This window comes from Chiloscyllium plagiosum, chromosome 26, assembly GCF_004010195.1.
Source record: "Chiloscyllium plagiosum isolate BGI_BamShark_2017 chromosome 26, ASM401019v2, whole genome shotgun sequence".
NCBI lineage: Eukaryota > Metazoa > Chordata > Chondrichthyes > Orectolobiformes > Hemiscylliidae > Chiloscyllium > Chiloscyllium plagiosum.
In genome coordinates this window covers 22472645-22493419 of record NC_057735.1, presented here as the reverse complement: position 1 = coordinate 22493419, position 20775 = coordinate 22472645, and the positions used below count along the sequence as shown (strand labels likewise).

The 20775-nt window shown below is 38.7% G+C and overlaps 1 protein-coding gene across 4 annotated transcripts in view; it reads left to right on the top strand.

Annotated features, from left to right (window-relative positions):
- LOC122563195 (copine-8-like) overlaps positions 1-20775 on the top strand; it is a 583848-nt gene that overhangs the window by 472458 nt on the left and 90615 nt on the right. For all 4 annotated transcript variants that reach the window (XM_043716737.1, XM_043716734.1, XM_043716735.1 and 1 more), the window contains one exon: positions 18769-18815. In XM_043716737.1, the coding sequence (XP_043572672.1) occupies positions 18769-18815 (47 nt within the window). The remainder of the gene's footprint in view (positions 1-18768; positions 18816-20775) is intronic.

The window sequence follows — 20775 nt, the reverse complement described above, 5'->3', positions numbered from 1 at the left end:
CCATCTACCTCCAGTAACTCTCGATTCCTCTGCATAACAAGAATCTGTCCACTTCTGTCTTAAAAATATACAATAATGCTGCCTCTGCTGCCTTTCTGGCAAAGTACCAATGTTGCATAACTCTTTGGGAAAAATAAATTCTCTCCATCTCTCGCTGAATAGGGCAACCTTAATTTTAAAACAGTGCCCAGAGTTCTGAACTGACCCACAAGAGAAAACATTCTTTTTACGTCTACCCCTGTAAGACTGTTCAGGACCTGTACTCTTTAAGCAATTCACCCCTCACTGTTCTAAACTCTGGTGAAAACAACTTCAACTTGTCCAATTTATTCTCGTAAATCAATCTGCTCATTCTACTTATTATCTTGTAACCTCCTCTGAACAGCCACAATGATACATTAACATCCTTCCTTAAAGAAGTCCAGCATTGCACACAGTATTTAAGATGTGGCCTTACCAATATCATTATTAATAAAGGGTAGCATGCCATTAGCCCTTTTGATGATATACTATACCTGCATGCTAACTCTTTGGGACTCATGCACAAGAACACCAAAATCCAGTGTACCTTGGAATTCTACAGTCATTCATGTTTTAAGTTTTTTTTATTCCTGCCAACAAGAACATCCCACATAATGCTCTATCAGCCAGATTTTGACCACTCATTCAGCCTATCTATATCTGTCTGCAACATTCTTATGTCTACCTCTCAACATACTTTCCAGGTACATTGGTGTTACCTGTGAATTCAGCTACTATACATTAGCTCCATTCATCTAGGTCATCGATACAAAGTTGTAAAAGATTGAAGCCACAGCACAAACCCCTGCAGAATCATATCCTGCTTGTTGGATAAAGATCCATTTTTAAACAAGTTTTCTAGCAGCTAGTCTATCATTGCTCCATGCTAATATGTAACCCTGTACAGCATGATCTTTTATTTTTCATAATAACCTTTTACGTTACCTTATTAAATACTTTATTTTGTTACCTCATGGAAATCCAGATACACTATGTCTGCATGCTTCTGTTTATCCACAGAACATGTACTCATTCAAAGAACACCAGTAAATTCAGTAAATATGATCTCTCCCTGATGAAATTGTTCTGACTCTTCCCAAGTACTTAGAGGTTTTATAAGTGCACAGCTATAAACTTACCAGTAATTCTAACACCTTCCCCACAACAAGTGTCATTTAACTACCTACTTATTCCTAACTTCTGGTTCTGCATTTTTGAATAGAAGGGGTTATATTTACTACATTCTGTTCCAAAGGAACTTTTCCTGAATCAAGATAATTTTGGAAAATTAACATCACTTCATCCACTACCTCATTGGCAACTCTTTTCAGGCCTGAGGCAAATGAGATAAAAACAAAGAATGCTGGAGAAACTAGCTAAGTCTGGCAGCATCTGTGGAGAAACAGAGTTAACAAAATTCACAGATTTTTCACAATGTTAATGTCACATACCATGTTGATGGTGTAAGGCAAGAGAAGTTCTGAAAACCATTAATAACCTGTGTCCTTAAAAACCAGCATCACGTAGACTAAAAGTACAATTGATAAGGGATGGGGTGAGGATGGAGGGGAGTAGCAGGACAGTTAATGTTCTGTTGTAACTTATGATCTTCCATATTGGCCCAGACATTAAGTGTCTATGAAATATAATGTTTGTATATAATTATAGCTGTAATAAATGTCTGTTGGATTTTTCAACAGCACATTAACTATGCTCTTATGTTACCAGGGATAACATCTCATAGCTACATCAGGTAACATACACTGCTGGAGGCAAAGCACAACAGGAGATTGCATTTTAATGAAATTGGAATGTGGAAATGTGTCTAAACAAAAAGGACATTAAGCTTAACAAGTGTCCAAAGTTTTCAGAAAAGACCTGTTCCATCTTCATGTCAGTTAGATAATCCCATTGTATTTATGTACAACCATATAATTAAACAGAGAATACCAAGCCTGATTCAGATAATGAGATAATTTCTGTGCACTATACTAAAGTCTCAGATATTCTGCTGTGATTATATTTGTTCCCTTCTTATTGGGTGTGCTTTCAAAATCTAAAGTGGTTCTATGAGTAATCTCATTGGAATGCACACAACATATCTGATTGTAACACACTGGTGAAACACCTGAGATCAGTTTAACCTGAGATCCTCACTGAATTGAACATTCAGCATTTTACTAGCAGAATATGATGCAGAAGTAGAATCCTACATTATAAATTGCAAGAATGTGTCAGTGTATGAGTAATGAATTAGCCCATGGTAGTTTAATAAATCATTGCTTAATTGTTACCAAAAATGAGGGCACTGTCATTTTAAAATAAAATTGCAAACTGATGGTGCATCCATTTTTGTTTAAAACTGTTGTTTTAAATTTTAAAGTTAAATAAGTAGATAGCACAGTATAAGTTTATTTATGCTCCTTCATTTCCATGTACTTTATCTATGCATTTCATTCTACACATTATTAAGCATGGCTCCACTTTATGTAAAGTTGTCATGGTCTCAGGGAACCGTAGGGGTGGCTGGTTTGCAACGCAGAGTGATACTAATAGCACAGGTTCAATTCCCACACCAGCTCAAGAATGCTGATAATGAATCTTTATTATATTGGTTTGGCCTCAACTAAAGTATTGTTTTCAGATCTGTACACTGCACTTTGAGGAAGAACATAAAGTCTGTATAATGGGTGCAATGAAACAGTGAAAATGTTTCGAGGAGGGAATTCAGTCCCACAGATAATTGGAAAAAGTTGTTCCCCTTGGAGAAGGAAACATTTTGAGTGGTTAAGAGGATATGTGTTGATCTAGAAGCCGTAGAGTGCAGATAGAGGCCATTCAGCTTATCAGGTTAGCAATGACCTTCTGAAGGCTGTCCACCCAGACCCAGAACCCCCATCCATCCCCATAAACCTGCACTTATCCTGGTTAATTCATCTCAGGACACTGCAGGGCAACGTAACATGGCCAATCCACCTAATGTGCACATCTTTGGAGGAAATCACACAGGACCACACAGACACAGGAAGAATGTGCAAACTCCACATAGACAGTCACCCAAGGCTAGGATTGAACCCCTGTCTCTGGTACTATGAGGCAACAGTGCTAACCGCTGAGCCACTGTGCCACTCTAGTAGCATTCAGAATCATGGGAAATCAAGAGAGTGTGGATCGAGAAAAGCTGAAGGGCTGAGAACCAAGGAATACAAATTTAAATTGATTATCGAGAAAAAGCCCAAGGCAACGTGAGAGAAACCTTTTCATGCAGCAGATGGTTATGATCTGAAACATATTGCCTGAATGTGAAATGAAGGCAGATTCTGTCATGACTTTATTTGATAAACACCTGAAGGAAAACTAATTTCAGGGATGTGAGGGGGATGGTGGGAGTATGGCTGGGGAGGTAGCTAAATTGCTCTTGCAGGAAGCCAACACAGGTTTGATGGCCAAATGACTGCCTTTAGTGCTGCAACTGTTCTGTTGCTCCATATTTCTCAACAACTGTTAAGGTTACGAGAATTGCTCAGAACAACTGGTGGAAACTCTTGATCAAACATGGATGCTGCTCGAACCCCTAAACTAAAGGTTGCAAAGTTATAAAATATGACAAGATATATCACTTAAAAATTTATTCTCCTTTAAGTAACTTAAAGGTTTAGTTATTAGAAACTTTAGAAAGAAGAACAGTTTAGCCAGCCCACAATCCTACTCCTCTTTTCAAGTAATCTATGACAGACTTTCACTTAATGCCATTCACTTGCCTTTTTGATATTTCGACAAAATCATGTCGTGAAAGCCCACAGCTTGTTTGGGAACAGAGTTACAGATTTCTCCTACCTTTTGTGTCAAATGTGCTTTCCAATTTCATTCCTGAACAAGCCTACTCTAATTTAAACATCGTCTCTCCCTTCTACCCTTGAAAACCATTCCCCAACCATTAGTTGCTGATGTTGTTTTCTCCATATTCCCTAAGTCCTTCCACATTTATCATAAATCCTTGCCAGCTTGTCCTGAAGTAGCCCACATAAGCATCATGGAAATATTGTAACATTGCCAAGTATATTATGAAAATTGGAATGGAAGTTATGAAAGTTATGGTGTTGGGCAAGATAGCCCAGCACAGTGTCATTAGAATAGACCACAAAAGGATTAAAACCACCTGTTCCCACTCCAAATTAAGTGGTTAAACAATATAGATACTGTAAGCACTGAAAATGTTTATCCTTGTATATTAGACAAATGCAATTTAATAACTACAGTGGACAACATTTGTAAATAAGCTGAACTTTTCTTTATGGATATCTGATGCCTCTAGCACATTCCAGGAGATGTGAAGACTTTCAAATTCATAAATTGTGTTTTGGAGACTAATGTTTCTGTCACAGCATCATTGCTAGCCATGTCTCAATGGGTCACAGCCAGTTCTGTCTGCATCCCACTGATTTCTCTGAGTTTCCCAGCAGTGCTTTTGTGTGGAATAGAGAAAAGGTTTTGTATTTCAATTTACTGGAAATAACTGCTCAACAACAGCAAACAGAAATCTAAAGGAGAGATTTTAACTCATTAGAGGGAAACAGAAGATGCTGGACCTTCAACCCCAGAGTTGCTGCTGGAGGACCTCTGGGCAATTTTGCTGGTCAGGTCCTGATAACATATCACTAGCCAACTTGATCACCCAAAATCATATGAAGCAGCAAGTGGCTCAGTGGGTAAGCTATGGGGTTAAGAAAGAATTTGGAATTGTTTTGTTCATGGAATGGGGGAATCCCAGGCATAAACATTCCTTAATGTGGGTCACAAATATATGGTCAGAGCAACCATGCTGGACTTTCTGGAGTGTGGGCCATTTTTAATTGCCTCAATGTTTTACCTGTTGTGGAATACTGCTTTTTATCTATGTCATGTTCCTCATTGATAAATCAATCACCTGTCCCTGAAATCTCTTTCCTTTCCTCTTGCAAAACAAAGGCTGAGGAGTGATCTTATAGAGGTCTTCAAAATAAGAAAAAAACTTTGATTGAGTTGACGTGGAAAGAATGTTTCACTTTGTGTGGCAGAACATCACTGAATGCCATCAAAATAAAATAATCACCAAGGAGTCCAACCGTTAGTTTAAAAGAAGCATTTTCTCAAAAAGGATAGGAAGAATGTGGAACAAAAATTCAGAAATTGCTGATTCTCTGATGAAGAGTCACTGCACTTGAAACATTAACTCTGCTTTCTCTTCACAAATGCTGTCAGACCTGTGTTTCATCAGCAATTTCTGTTTTTGTTTCAGATCACCAGCATCTGCAGTTCTTTATTGTATTTTAGTGAGAGTGTAGAATTTGCTAACACAGTAGCTGAATGAAGCTTAATGTATAGATGAATGTATCAAATAGCCCGTGACTATGCCATTTCTGAAAGACAATCCTGTGAAAGAAATGGGACTACAATCTCATAACTTGTTTTTTCTTTCACTTTGGTTTGGGAACACTCTACCTTCACCATTACTTTACTGTCATGTTTTCTGTTTGAAAATGTAGGGTAAAGCTCTTCAATATTTTGATTCACAATTATTTAATATTTACCCCTCACAACTTCCTGCGCAGAATGTCTCAGCATAAATCATCTGGAGCTGAAAATTAGTATGAAATTACCAATAATGTAGCTGCTTTCTGGCTCTGTGCCTGGTGCTAGCTGTTCTTTCAATGATTATACCAAACAATGGCTCAATCCAGTTTGTTTGGCTACAGCATTTATGCTTTTCTTTTAGCCAATACTTTTTTTAATAAGTGTATTTTTGCTTTTGCAGCTTACATCTTATTTTAAAATAATCCAAACCCTCTGAATCTAAATAATTGTGAGCCTTGTAATCTACTGCCTTTTATCTGCGGACCAGGTGATTTGCTGTGCATGTTTCTCAAAAGAACTGAGAGAAATTTGACATGGCTCGATCTGAATCATTAACTGCAGCATTGGAGTGGGCTGAGATGAAAACGAATGATTCAATAATGTGGGGCAAGTGGGAACGAGGAGGAATTAAGCAATTTCAATGAGCACTGGGAATATCGCGCAAGAAATCTAATTACAAGTGATCATTCCTTAATGAGCAGAATATAGTGCTACAGAGGATAATGTTATATAACTGCAATGTCCACTACACTACAGTGATTGCAGAATTGTGCATCTGTTAACCAGTAGTCCACTATCTAAGTCAGATTGTCTATTGTTAATTAATAAATGCTATGATCATAATAATTGCTTGAAACCAGATGCATTTATAGATGCAATTTGTTATTCCACAAGATTGAGGAAAATATTTGCATGGATTAATAATGAGATTCATTTCAACAAAATTATTTGGATTGCTCCTGTAGGATTAAACTTCACTGCTAGAGTTTATCTTGGGTGTAGTGCTAATGATATTTCATGAACAAAATTTTCCAGAGATCATTTGGTTTCTCTAGTTGTATAAGTGTAATATTGCTCTGGGAGTTTGTGCATGTTTTCCAGGTGGTCTGACTGCTGAATAGAGTTATAGGTTTCCACAAAAATGTTTGTACAAAGCTCCATGGTGAACAGCCTCCTTGCAGCCTGAAAGTTCTCCCTGCAGGGTTTGCTCTATAACAAATACTTTGTGTGCACAGCTGCACAAAACAAAATTAAAGGATCATATACTAAAAAGGACTGACTGTGCACAACAATGACATTTTCATGGGAACATTTGTCATCATCGTTCCCCTAAATGCTCTGCATTGACTGAATCCAGCTGAAAAACAATTTCCTTGCTTAAGATATCTACAGAGAATATGACATACCATCACAAAATGTGCTGCAGTGCTTGAAAGTTTGACTGATCTGTGAAAGTAGCATTTACATTTACCAGTACTTTACCCTCCTTATATTTAATGCAGGTTTTGCAGTACATTCTCTGATAATCAGTAATGCCTGTTATGACCCTGTGATGTAACACCACAGGCACTGTTACTGTTTAACTTGATGTTCCCTCAGGCATTATGTCATTCATTAGTGCTGAACTGAAACATTGCTGAAAAAGTACTTATTTTGTCAAAGCATTCAATTTTGCATTCACAAGACCAGCAATGAGTCAGAGAGTCATAGTGTTGTACAGCATGGAAACAGACTCTTCAGTCCAACTCGTCCATGCCGACCAGATATCCCAACCTAATCTAGTCCCGTTTGCCAGCACTTGGCCATATCCCTCTAAACCCTTCCTATTCATATACCCATCCGGATGCCTTTTAAATGTTGTAATTGTACCAGCCTCAACCACTTCCTCTGGTAGCTCTATCCATACACGCACCACCCTCTGCATGAAAAAGTTGCCCTTAGGTCGCTTTTATAGCTTTCTCCTCTCACCCTAAATCTATGTCCTCTAGTTTTGGACTCCCCCACCCCAGGGAAAAGACTGTTTCTAGTAATCCTATCCATGCCCCTCATGATTTTATAAACCTCTATATGTTCACCCCTCAACATTTGACACTCCAGGGAAAACAGCCCCAGCGTATTCAACCTCTGTAAAGGGAAAGTAACATTTATATTGCATGAGAAGAGAGTGTTATTTAGTGGCACGTGGACTGTGATTCGTTGAGCCATTGCTTTTGATATTGCACCAGTTAGATGATGATCAACAGTTAACTGCCAAGTATGTTTAAACTTAAAATAATCAGATGCATATTTATCTGGTTTAAATTTAAACAAACTAGGCAATTAACTGTCAGTTATCATCTAACTGGTGTATTTCCATTTCAACCATTTAGTCGTCCTCACCTGTGTAATATAAAATATTCCAAAGGTACAAAAGTATTCTTGTAAATTTGCTGATGAGTGCAATATGTCAAGGAGAAATAAGGAGATCTGCCTTCTGATTGATAAGTGATGGGTGCCAAAGCACATAACCTGTTATTGGACCAAACTCTGGTAGCAATACTGAAGAAGGTTTAATGATTTGACTAGTGTCACCAAATTACGATTCATCCTTTCTCACTCTCGATGTTGCCCACACAGTGTACAGTCCAAAATGCCATGCTTTTCCTCCTCTCCTCCAATCAGAACAGTAACAGTAGTTACATTTGCTTCCACTTAGATGTATTCTAAATTGCCTTCCTTGGCTTCCATGCACCCATGACAATTAAACTATTTTATTCTGACTGATGCCATAAATATTTTTAATTGATTTGAGACAGCAGTAGAGTTCACTTGTTGTGTCACTAGTGAAAGCTATCAGAGCAAGAAAGTGGTAATTAAGATTCATACTCATCAAATGATTCTATGGTTATCACCTCATTAGAGTACCTCACCCAACAGCCACTTACTCTACAAGACCAGTTGAAAGTAAATGTGCCACATTTCATTTCATCAGCTGGTTAACATGAATAGGGAATGATTCTGAGTTTAGAAGTAAGTTAATGTAAGAAAGTAATAAAACAATTAATGTTGTTTAATGCAGGATAATGTTGTTTAATCCTTGTTTATGGTTAGATACTAACACATACTCAAAGAACACACAATTTTACTATTCTTAATAAATAACAAAGAACTTTGACAATCATGTAAGCAATATTGTTGTCATGTTCCCAATAGTTTATGGTGGACATAGAAACAATCATTGATTTCAAATGGAAATGGGATTGAGGTTGAAGGAAATAAGTTTGCAATGGTCATGTAGGGGAGTGGGACAGGTTAGATGCTCTTAGGGGTGGAGGGGAGGTGAGCATTGACTCAATGGATCAAATGACCTCTTTCTGTGCCATGAATTTCACTGTGATGTTCCTCGCCACCCAAGCGGATTTCCCATTTGAAATGTTGTCCCGTCAGGCTACATACAGGATAGTGGAATAGTGGAAGGCACTGAGATCCACCACTTGCCAAGTCATACACAGTGGCAGCATAATATTTCCAAATCACCCAGAAAAAAAAATCACTCACTATTATGACTAACCAGAGAAAAGCCATCACTGTAAATAGGCAAAGTTGCTATAATTCCCAGAGGACCACTCCTTCATTAACAAGAGATGACTGAAGGTGAGTTTAACCTGAGGGTGACCATTCCTAAGGTGAGGTTGAAAAAGCAGACATTCATGGTAACCTCAGATGGTATAGGAATTGAACTGGTGCTGTTGTTATTACACTGCACAATCAACAGTTGTCCATCCAACTGAGCTAAACCATTCCCAAGTTGTAAACAGAATGGAATGCAATCGTGAGGAAGTTGCTGATGCAATCACAAGCTGCAGCCAGAAAGAACCAGTCTGTGATTGTGGGAGTATGTTAAGTGGCAGCAGTTAGCAAGACGGGAAGAAGCAAGGCCTTTGGACAGTGAGTGTTGTCACCAAAGCTAGTGACAGAGAATTAGGGCTGAAACTGGGTAATTAGGAATGGAGCCCAGGAATTTACAGAGGCAGCAGGGGAGTGAGGCTCACCCCGAATTATCCCATTTAACCATCAACACCTAGTCCCCAATTCCAGCCCAATGATGCCCTCAATCACCTGATCTGAACCAACCTAATCAAAGTAAATCCCTGACAAGATTTGACCAACTCCCATTCCCAATTCCCCATCCAGCCTAGCTACCCATCTCATCCACATTACCCTCTCCACCTACTCACCACACTCATCCTATCCATTCACTCAATTATCCACTCAACTGTTCATTCATTCAGTCATTAATGGTCACAGACTAGACCTGCTAACTTTATCATATGGCAGATATTGCTGTAAGAAGGAGACATGTCCTGTCAGTCGCAACCTTTGCTCTATCGTAGTGCAGAGTTCCCCAAAGGATAATATGAGGTGCCTTTTTGTGCTGCCGTGCTGGAAGATCCTGGAAGAAATGTGTAGCAGTATTGATTCGGAGCAGTCTCAAAGTGCAGCCGAGTCCCCTCATCGGGACCTGTGCTAGGAGGATTTGATGTGCGACTGTGTGACCTTCACCTTGTCATTTACAAGAGTTAACCTCTCTTCAAATTCATAGAGACAGTTAATCTCTGCCTAATTGTATTGGTTGAGTTTTATTCCATACTATTTAAACCAGTTTAGAGCCAAGAAAACAATCGAGAAACTTGTAGTGAATGTAACGAGGTTAGCTAGGTTGACATCATGAGTTCCCTGCTTGGGCCTGCTAATCTGGACCAATCAGAGATGCCCTGGCTGGTAGATAAGAACGGGAATGTCAAACATCCTGACATTCTGAGAGCTGGATCAGTGTCAAGGATTCTCCACTTATAAATAAAGGGTGACTTAGTAATGCAATACCAACCTCTGTAGAGTTATTTCAAAGCTGACAAGGTAAAAGTTATATTTTTCATATTCTATTTTAAGCTTGTCAAAAGATCGTCTTCAGTCATGGCTAACAATTCAACTTTTCGAAGTGCCTGATTGAGGAATCCCGCAAGGGGAAAAGTGGGATTGCTGAGTACCAGACTCTCTGCTGTTGCCCTCTTGCTGATGCCCTGTAATCCCTTGGAGTCCCCCTTCTACAACCGTCCCTTCTACTATCACTCAGCTGTGGCTGGTTCCATCATTGAACTTGGCCCTCTTACTATATTCTCCAGATCCAAATAATTTATTTGTGACAAATAAAAACATTTCTTGTTCATATTGCCTGCTCCTGCTCAAATGGTGCAACCTTATAAATGTTGGAACCATGAAATATGATTCTTGTAGAACTTGTATCCATTAATTAATTTAATTTGAAGTGTTATTTTTATATCTATAGATTTGAGCTCAAGAAAAATTTGTGATAGTTGTATTTTGAACCATCAATTATTGTACCTAAGCCTTCAAATAGGATTTTGAGTCCTGAATATATTGAATAAAATCATTAAAATAAAGACTTTACCACAATCTAAAATCAAACAATACACAAGATATTGCAAATGTCAAATATGTACTTGGATTAGGTAAGTGTCCAAGAATGATCTGATCCCCATAATGGAATTAAAGCCTGGCAATATCTATTTCAGCTCCACTAACAGGTTTCTGAGATCCTGAATTTATTGGAACATCTTAGTTTAAATAAATCTCATTAGCTAAGAGTTTCTGAGTTAGGAATATTGTGCACAGAAAAACAGCAGACTGATTTTCAGACACAAGTAGACACAACAGGACAGCACAATGTGGAACAAAGAAAAGAAAATGATTGAAGATGTGGTTGAGATCGTTGATTAGGGTAAATGCTGTTGATGTGGTGAACATCCAAAATGTATCCAAAATGTATCCAAAACATCCACACTGCCACACATAAGACTTGTGGAAAACTTGCAGCTCATGGAATAAAACAGACAGTGGGTATGTGGAAAAGCATTGGCTGAGTGATCGGAAGCAGAAAGTAATGGTCAATAGATTTTTGTTTGGGATGGGGTAAGATTTGTAGTGGAGTTCCCCAGGAGTCAGTATTTGCATTTTGACTTTTCTGACACATACTTATTAATTATCTAGATTTTGGATTGCAGGGTACGACTTCAAAGTTTGTGCATGATACAAAGCTTGGAAGCGTTAGAAACAGTGAGAAGGCCATTGTAGAACTTCAAAAGTACATTGACAGATTGGTGGAGTGAGTGATTAGTTACCATGTGGAGAAGTGTTTTGATTCTATTTGAAATGGTACTATTCTAAAAGAGTGTACAAGAGCAGAGAGACTTTGATTGTAGATGTACATAAGTTATTAAAGGTGGCTGGAGGGGTGGCAAAAAGTGGTTAGTAAAGCATACAATATCCAAGGATTTATGAATAGGTGCAGAGAGTACAAGTTGGGGCAGGTTGTGCTGAACATTTACCTGTATAAGACACAAGTTATATCTCAGCTGGAGCATTGTAAACAGTTCAGCACAGCATACTTTAGGAAGGATGTGAACACATTGGAAAGAATGCAGGAGAGGTTTACAAAAACGGTTCAAACAATGAGAAACATTCAGTTATGAAGCTAAATTGGAGACTTTGGGAACAATTCTTTTTGGGTTTTCTACAGTTTCTCATAAGATTCACGGGACTTGAAACATTAGCATGGTTTCTCCCTCCAGAGAGCTGAGTTCCTCCAGCATTTTCTGTTTTTATTCCTTGGACAGGAGAAGATTAAGAGAAGATTTAATTGAAGTTTTAAAAGCCAGAGGAGGTTTGGACAGAAGACACAGGGAGAAAGTGAAAAGATCAAGAATCAGAGGGCACAGATTTAAAGTAATTTTCAAAAAAAGAAAGGGCAATGTGAGGAAAAAACTTACTCATACAGCAAGCAGTTCGAGTTTGTAATAAATTGCCTGAAAGTGTGGTGCCTGGAATGCATTGATTGAAGTGTTCAAGAGGGCAGTCAATATTTATTTAAACAGAAACTGTGGAGTATTATAGGTGAACAGTTGGATGAAGATGTAGACATGATACTCGTTCAGACAGTTTGCACAGCAATAATGGGATAAATGGCAACCTCCTGAACTGAAACAATTCTGTGAAAATTTGATTTTATTGTTCCTTTCCTTGTACTTATGTATATTGGTGCCTTGTTTCCTGGATCACATTTGCACAGAAATTGTGCCACAATCTAAACTGGTTTCTGTGCCAATCTCACTGGTAGGAACTTATGCCCAAAATATATGTAAACACTCTTGTCCTAACTGAAATTTGGAAGCTGACGTAAAACAAGCAAAAATACAGTGTCGCTCACATGGATAATCATGTTATCTCCCGCCCAGATACATCATTCTCAGAGCCTCTGCTATTCCCTAGTTGTAAAGACTGATTAATTAGTTCACCTGAAGGAATGATTAGAGTCTGAAACACTTTGGGGACACCAAGACTGACAAGACTTCCAATGAAATGCAAAGCACATATCAGTAGGGAATGGTGAATCTCAGAAATGTTGATATCAGATAAATTTGGGCTGTGATATGCCTAATTTGTTAGTTTTAAATCTATGACATTGTTCAGTTACGCACTAATTTTCTTGATGAGAAAAATGATATGGTGCCTTGCTTACATAATAGTTGTGCTGAAACCTCCCAGGAAATTCTGAGAATTAAAACAATATGCTTGTTGTATTTTCAAAATTTTCTTTGAATTTAAGAGAATCTTCAAGCCTGTTAAAATGACAAAAATTCTGATATTTCTAAGCAGAATGCGGTCGGATGCTCCGTGTCAGATTTTGGCACTTCCACCTGCTTGTGCTAAATATAGCTACCTGTACACCAACATCTCAATGTGCCTTTGCCTGAACTCCACAAGGTTTTCACAGTTATACATTTTGTTTTGTGTTTAACATGCGAGAAACCTTATAGCCTCCTCTGGTGAAGGTGCTCATTTGGTATCCAATGAAGAACAATTTTACTTTGAGGGCGTTAGATTACCAATAACATGGTTGAGACTGTCACAAATTAATTCAAAGTTGGAGTCTTGCAGCCACAAGTATACCTGTGATCAAAACCAATCAATAAATAAAAGGCCAGATCTTAGTACATTTTATTGTTAATCTTCCAGGGGATGTAGACTTTTCTGGCTCAACCAGCATTCATTGTCCATCTCTAGTTGTCTTTGAAAAGGTGATGTTGAGCTGCCATCTTAAACCATTGTAGTCTGTTTGTAGCAGGGACATCCACAATGCTGTTTGGAAGGAAATATCAGCATCTTGATCGAGAGACAGTTAAGGAACAGTGAAATATTTCCTAGTCAGGATGGTGAGCAGCTTAGAGAGGAACTTGAAGGTGGTGATGTTCCCATGTATTTGCTGTAAGTTTGTTTCTAAATGGTAGTGATTGTGGTTTGGAAGGAGTTGTCTAATGAGTCTTTATGAATTTCCTTGTAGATGGTACACACTGCAGCTACTGTGTACCACTGGTGGAGGCAGTAGATGTTTGTTGATGTAATGCTAATCAAGTGGACTGCTTTTCCTGAATGTCGATCATTGGGGGTTTCAGGGATGATGACGCTGTTGAATGTCAACAGGCAATGCTTGGAGTGGATCATTGTTGGAGTATTGGAGTGGTTCATTGCCAGGTACTTGTGTGACTTGAATTTTACTTACCACTTGTCAGCTCAGGCCTGGATGTCAACCAGGTTTTGCTGCATTTGGACATGGACTGCTTCAATATCTGTGGAGTCCTGAACATTTTGTAATCATCAGCAAGCAATCCCATTTTTGATCTTATGTTGGGGTATTGTTTATTGATGAAACAGCTGAAGATGGTTAGGCCTAAGATGTAACTTGAGAAATTCCTGCAGAGATGGCTTTGAAGCTGTGTAGATTGACCTCCAACTACCACAACCATCTTCCTTTGTTCAAGGTTTGAGTCAATCCAGTGGAGAGTTGCCTCCTAATCCCATTGGCTCCAGTTTTACTGGGGCTTCCTTTTAACCACTAGGTAAAAGCAGCCTTGATATCAAGGATAGTCAACTCACATTTCATCACTGCAGTTCAGTTGTTTTGCCCATATTTAACTTAAGACTATAATGAGATAAGAAACTAAGTAGACGACAAACTAACCATCATAGAGCAGGTTGTTGCTGAGCAAGTGTTGCTTTGACGCATTTTACTGATGATTGAGAGTAGACTAATGGGGCAATTGTTGGCTGGGTTGCATTTATTCCTTTGTTGTGCATAGGACACACCTGACCAATGTTTCACATTATTGGGTAGATACCAGTGTTTCAATTCTACTGGAACAGCTTTGCTGGCGGTGAGGCAATTATGGATGATAAGTCTTCAATACTGTAGCTGGAATTTTGTCAGGGCCCATAGCCTTTCCAGTATTCAGTGCCTTCAGCCATTTCTTGATGTCAAATTGGTTGAAGGCTGGCATCTGTGTCACTGTGGTCTCTGGTGGAGATTGTGTATCATCCACTTGGCACTTTTAGCTAAAGATTATTGCAAATACTTAAGCCTTTTTTGTTGCACTGACATGCTGGGCTTCCCATGATTGAGGATGAGGATATTTGTGGAGCTGCTTGCTCCAGTCATTTTTTTAATTGTCCATCACCATTCATGACTGAAGTTCTGCCACATTCAGAGTTTGGACTGACCTGTGAATTGTGGAATCACCTAGCCCTATCCATCATTTGCTGCATATGATATTTGACACCCATGTAGACCTGTGTTTTAGCTTCATCAGTTTGACATCTCATTTTTAGGTATACCTGAGGCCATTCCTGGTGTGCTCTCCTGGGCTTTTTTTTTCAACCATGTCTTGATGGTTATGATGGAATGGGGATATGTCAGGCTCTGAGATTGCAGATTGTATTGGAGTACAAGTATGATGCTGTTGACAGCACATAGCATCTCATGGATGCCCCAATTTTGAGTTGCTAGATCTGTTCAAAATCTATCCCATTTTGCACAGCGGTAGTGCCACTCAACAAGGTGGAGGTAGTTGCAGTGTGAAATCAGAACTCCATCTTTGCAAGCACTGGGCAGTGATCACTCCTACAGTTACTATCATGGAGAGATGTATCTATGGCAGACAGATTGGTAATGATGAGGTCAAGTATGTTTTTCCCTTGTGATAGTTCCTTCACCATCTGCAACAGACCTAGCCTAACAGGTATGCCCTTTAGGACTGCCATCAGTTTGGTTAGTTGCAGCACTACTGAATCAATTTAGGTGAATGACAGTGAGGTCCTCTAAATAATGCATGTTCTCTGCTTTTGCCACCCTCAGTCCTTTCTTGAAATGATGCTCAATGTCGAGAAGTACTGATTTCACAGTGAGGGGATGTTGTTACATAGTAATGAACAGAAGGATTCTTTGCCCAAGTTTGACCTAATGGCATGTGACTTCATGGCTCCCAGAGTCAATTTTGAGAATCCCAAGGGTAGTTCCCTCCTGACTGCATACTTTCATGCTGCTAGGTCTGCCTTGCCAGTGGGACATACAAGGGAGGATGGCAGTGATGGTGTTGTCTAGGACATTGTAAGGAACGGTTCTGTGCTGTCAGGCTGTTGCTTGACTAATTTGTAAGGCAGATCTCCTAATTTCGGCGCTAGCTTCTACATGTTAGCAAGAAGGATTTTGCAGGCTGAACAGGATTTAGTTTGCCATTGTTGCTTCTGGTGCCTGGGTCAATGCAAGTTAGTTAGTGCATTTGTTTTTTTGAAATATTTTAGCAGTAAAATACAACTGAGTTGGCTAGGCCACTTCACAGGATAGTTCAGATACAACCACATTATTGTGTGGTAGGACCAAGTAATAATGGCAGATTTCCTTCACTAAATTCCAAACTTCTTTTTGAATTCAATATCCACCATTTGTGGGAGTGGGATTCAAACCCAAGTCCCCTGAGCATTAACTGGTTCTCCGGATTACTAGTGCAGCAACAATACCATTATGCTATCACCTTCCCTATTGCACCTTTCAATCTCCTGTCTCTTATCATTTCAGATTGTTTATTGGTATTTTGTGTCTTTTCAGCAAACGTCACTATTGTTTGTTTTGTGAACAGTTGCCATCAAGTTGAGAGATACGGTATTAAATTTCTTTGACATCTACTACATAAACACAGCCCACTACCTAAAGATTAATGCTGACTGCCCAAAAAAAAATGTCCAAAAATGACCACAAACTGATAATGTCTGACAAAACAATTGTAACAGTTAGCTCCAGACCAGTTTTCAGAATTTGTCAGCAAGCTGATCACTGATTATATCAACTAAACAAACCACCGTTCCACAATCAGATCCAATTGTCTAGTTCACCAACCAACTGAACACAGTAGCAAAATACTCAGTGGTTTCCTATAAATATCATTTACACTTCACAATAGTTTTTCCTGCTGAGCTAAGATCTGTGTCCTGGTCAATTACAGAATACCAGTAACAGAAGCTCTGAGAACAGCATTTGAGAGGAAAGATTAACTTATCTAACAGTCACATCTGAAAAGGAAGAAGCAGTAAACAATGATAGAGGAAAAGATATTCTGTCATCTTAAGTACTATTTGCATCTCATCCAAAAATCACTCTCATTGACCTCTCCTCAAAAAAAAACCCACTCTTAACCTCACTGTCCCTGTATAATATCCCCTATATCTGGGCCAGGTAAGGATACCATAAACAATACGGGTGAAGCAGATTTTTTTTTATTTATAGCAATCTGATAGTTTCATAATCACCATTATTGCTGCTAACTTTTCCAATAAGATTTATTCACAAATTTTAACTTCCTCAGATGCAAAGATAGGATTTGAATGCAAGTTTCCAGATCATTAATCTAGGTCCCTGGAATATTTGACTTGTAAATACTGTACTGCCATTCCCCATTTCCTCTGTGTTTGCTGACCAAATTGACTCATGTTTCAGTAATGCCTCAATTTTAAAATTCCAATCAAAACCATCCAAAGTCTTATTGTTCCCTAACTTTGTAACTACCTGCAGCCAAGCAACAATTTCTGAAATAACTGCACTCTATTAGTTCTGGCATCTTGAGCATTAGAGCATTTTAATTGTTTTACAATTGACTGTTGTGCTTAAAAGCTACTCAAGCATTGAACTTTGGAAATCCCTCCATGTAAACCTACCTATCTCTCCACCTCTCTCTCTACTCTAAAGTGCTCCTCAAAATCTAAGCCAAGCTTTTGATTATTTACCCCAGTGATCTCCTTGCATGTTTCAGTGTCTTATTTTGTTTGAAACATGTACCATGTGTCACATTGGAATATTTTATTGAATTAAATACATGTTTTTTAAAAATAATTTTGTGGGCAGCAATCTGTCTGGAAGTTCATTCCCATGTTGATGACCCTTTGGCTTGTCAAAGGGCTTTAAAGCCCTTGAACAACCTTGCTAGGGATCTGCTCCTCACTGAGCATAAATAGCACAATGTAAATGGAGTAAGAAAAGAAGAGAAAAGCATACAGGGAGCTAGTCTGAAGCCTGAAGTCGAGTTATGTGAATGTTGGAAACACTTTCAAAGAAGCATGTGGAATAGACCAACTAGCACTGCTTAAGAATAATCTTTCGATAACACAATAGTAATGTTAGATGCTGGTATATCTCTGAATACCATGTGTTGTAGTACTTAGCATTAATAAGTTTTTTTCAAGGAGAGTTATAATGAAGCCTAAACCTGAAGGCAGTTCTTGACCATGCCTCCTCTACGACCAATCTGTCTTGAACTCAAACTCATGGATGTAGGCATAAAACCAAACAACAAAGCACTTGTTCAGGATATTTTCCTGATCTCTGTGTTTAAGTTTTTTTTATTTTGAGCCCATGTTCCGGAGTGCTACAACAATTTTAATTGAAAGAACCTTTTAAGATCATTTTACGGATACATGCTACAAATGCTTCTTCAGCCATGTCTTATAACTTTACTGTTGGCACTGAGGAATAGAGTCATGTCTTTCTTTGTACTGTCTTCAGCATTTTGAATGCTTTCTGGGTGGATGCAGTATTTTTGGTTCAATTTGATTGAAGTGCTACAAAGCCTGATCATGACCTCTTTGGAAAAAATCCATAAAATAGTTTTTTTTTTGATTTCTGCATTCTATTATGCAAATATGTTAAGAATCAAGTCTACTACAACGTTCCAATTTCATGTCTTACAAATAGTGATAAATTGTTAACTTTTTTATGGTGCTTCTTGAGCTAAGGATGTTGACAACGATCACAGAATGTTTCTGCTGTTCTGAAAAATATCTTTAACCTATACCTAAACCACTGAACATGTCAAGGAAAGCTGAGTTGACCATTATTGAAATAAAAACCAACACAAAATCAAGTCTAAGAACTATATTTGAGATAAAACGTTATGTCTCTGTTTAATCTTACAGAACACAGATAAATTTTACAGTGGCTATTGATTTCACAGCTTCTAATGGTAAGTGCTTAAACTTTTGATAACTTTCCACTACTAATTGAGTTTGTATCACTTATGCAGGTGGCAATGAGTTACTGAATTATGGTTTAAATCAAACAGTTGATTGTTTTTCCATGGATAAAGTAGACATTAAGGTACAATAAATATTTTATCATGGTTTAGAAAACCTTGAAAGTAAAATTGAAATCTTTACACAATTTTAATTCATCCATATGTAGTTTATTTATATTTGTTGTATAATTACTATGCTGCATTGGAAAGATGTTTCTACAATTACTGTTAAAGAGGGAGAAAAAATAAAGTCAATGTCAATGGAAAGAACATACAGTGCATTAGGCAGCATTAGGAATGAGCTTGCTTTCCTAATGCTGATGTTTTACAAAATTAAATATTGAAAATGTTTAGCAAAAGTTGTTAATAATTATCCACTGACGAGCATGTTTTGTTTGATAAATTGTTGATAGTTTGCTGCAAGTGGCTGGGAATACCCTTGAGGAAAGTCCGAGCAATGGTCTTTTATTTAAATAGTATAATTGAAACAACCACCCAAGAAGCTTGAGTAAAGATTGTTATTTGATCTTAAATTTGATAGAAATATGTTCTGCTGTTGTAATGATGGAAAGGCTGCTGTTTGTCTTAATGACAATCGACATGTGTTCAAAGTACAGATAATTCCCTTACAATTTATGCCAAGGGAAGATTTGATCCTTTGTGGCCAGGCACAGAAAAGATGGGATAAAAGCAAATTACTGTGGATGCTGGAATCTGAAACCAAAAGAGAAAATGCTAGAAAATCTCAGCAGTTCTGGCAGCATCTGTAAGGAGAGAAAAGAGTTGACGTTTCGAGTCTAACTGACCCTTTGTCAAAGCTACAAAAGGGGGAGAAATAGGGAGGTATTTATACTAGGCTGAGAAAAGGTGAGTCATGGCTCCAGAAGCAAAGGTAGCAATAAAGAGGTGATAATGACAGTGCACAGAGAGATTATATGGAGATTAGGAACTGTGAATGACCAAGGCTGAAGCTAGTACTGTGTGACAAGATATGTAGGGGATTGGGGGGAAGGGGTGAAGCAGAGGCAAAATGGAAAACAAGGGAGAAGGGTAGCAAAAAGGGAAGAGGAGAGAAAAAGGTGATGCGAGAGCGGAGCGAGAGAAAGAGAGACAATCAAGAAATAAGAAGTACAGAACAGTGAAAAAAAAAGATAAATAAAATAAATGAATTAAATTATCTGAAGTTGTTGAATTCACTGTTGAGACCGGCAGGCTGTAACGTGCCTAGTCGGAAGATGAGAAGTTGTTCCTCCAGTTTGCGATGAGCTTCACTGGAACATTGCAGCCGGCCAAGGACAGACATGTGGGCATGGGAGCAGGATTGTGTGTTGAAGTGGCAAGCCACGGGACCTGATTGCGTACAGACTAAAGCTGCTCAGCAAAGCGATCACCCAGTCGGTGTTTTGTCTCTCCGATATAGAGGAGACCACATTGGGAGCAGCGAATGAAATAGACCAAATTGAAAGAGGTACAAGTGAAACGCTGCTTAATCTGAAATGTGTGTCTGGGGCCTTGGGTGGTGAGCATGAAAGAGGTAAAGGGGCAGGTGTTGCACCTTCTGCGATTGCATGGGAAGGTGCCGTGTGTGATGGAAGAGGCTTTAGGTGTGATGGAGGAGTGGACTAGGTTGTGATGGAAGAGGCGTTAGGTGTGATGGAGGAGTGGACTAGGTTGTAATGGGAGAGGCGTTAGGTGTGATGCAGGAGTGGACTAGGTTGTAATGGGAGAGGCGTTAGGTGTGATGGAGGAGTGGACAACGTTGTGATGGGAGAGGCGTTAGGTGTGATGGAGGAGTGGACTAGGTTGTGATGGGAGAGGCGTCAGGTGTGATGGAGGAGTGGACTAGGTTGTGATGGGAGAGGCGTTAGGTGTGATGGAGGAGTGGACAACGTTGTGATGGGAGAGGCGT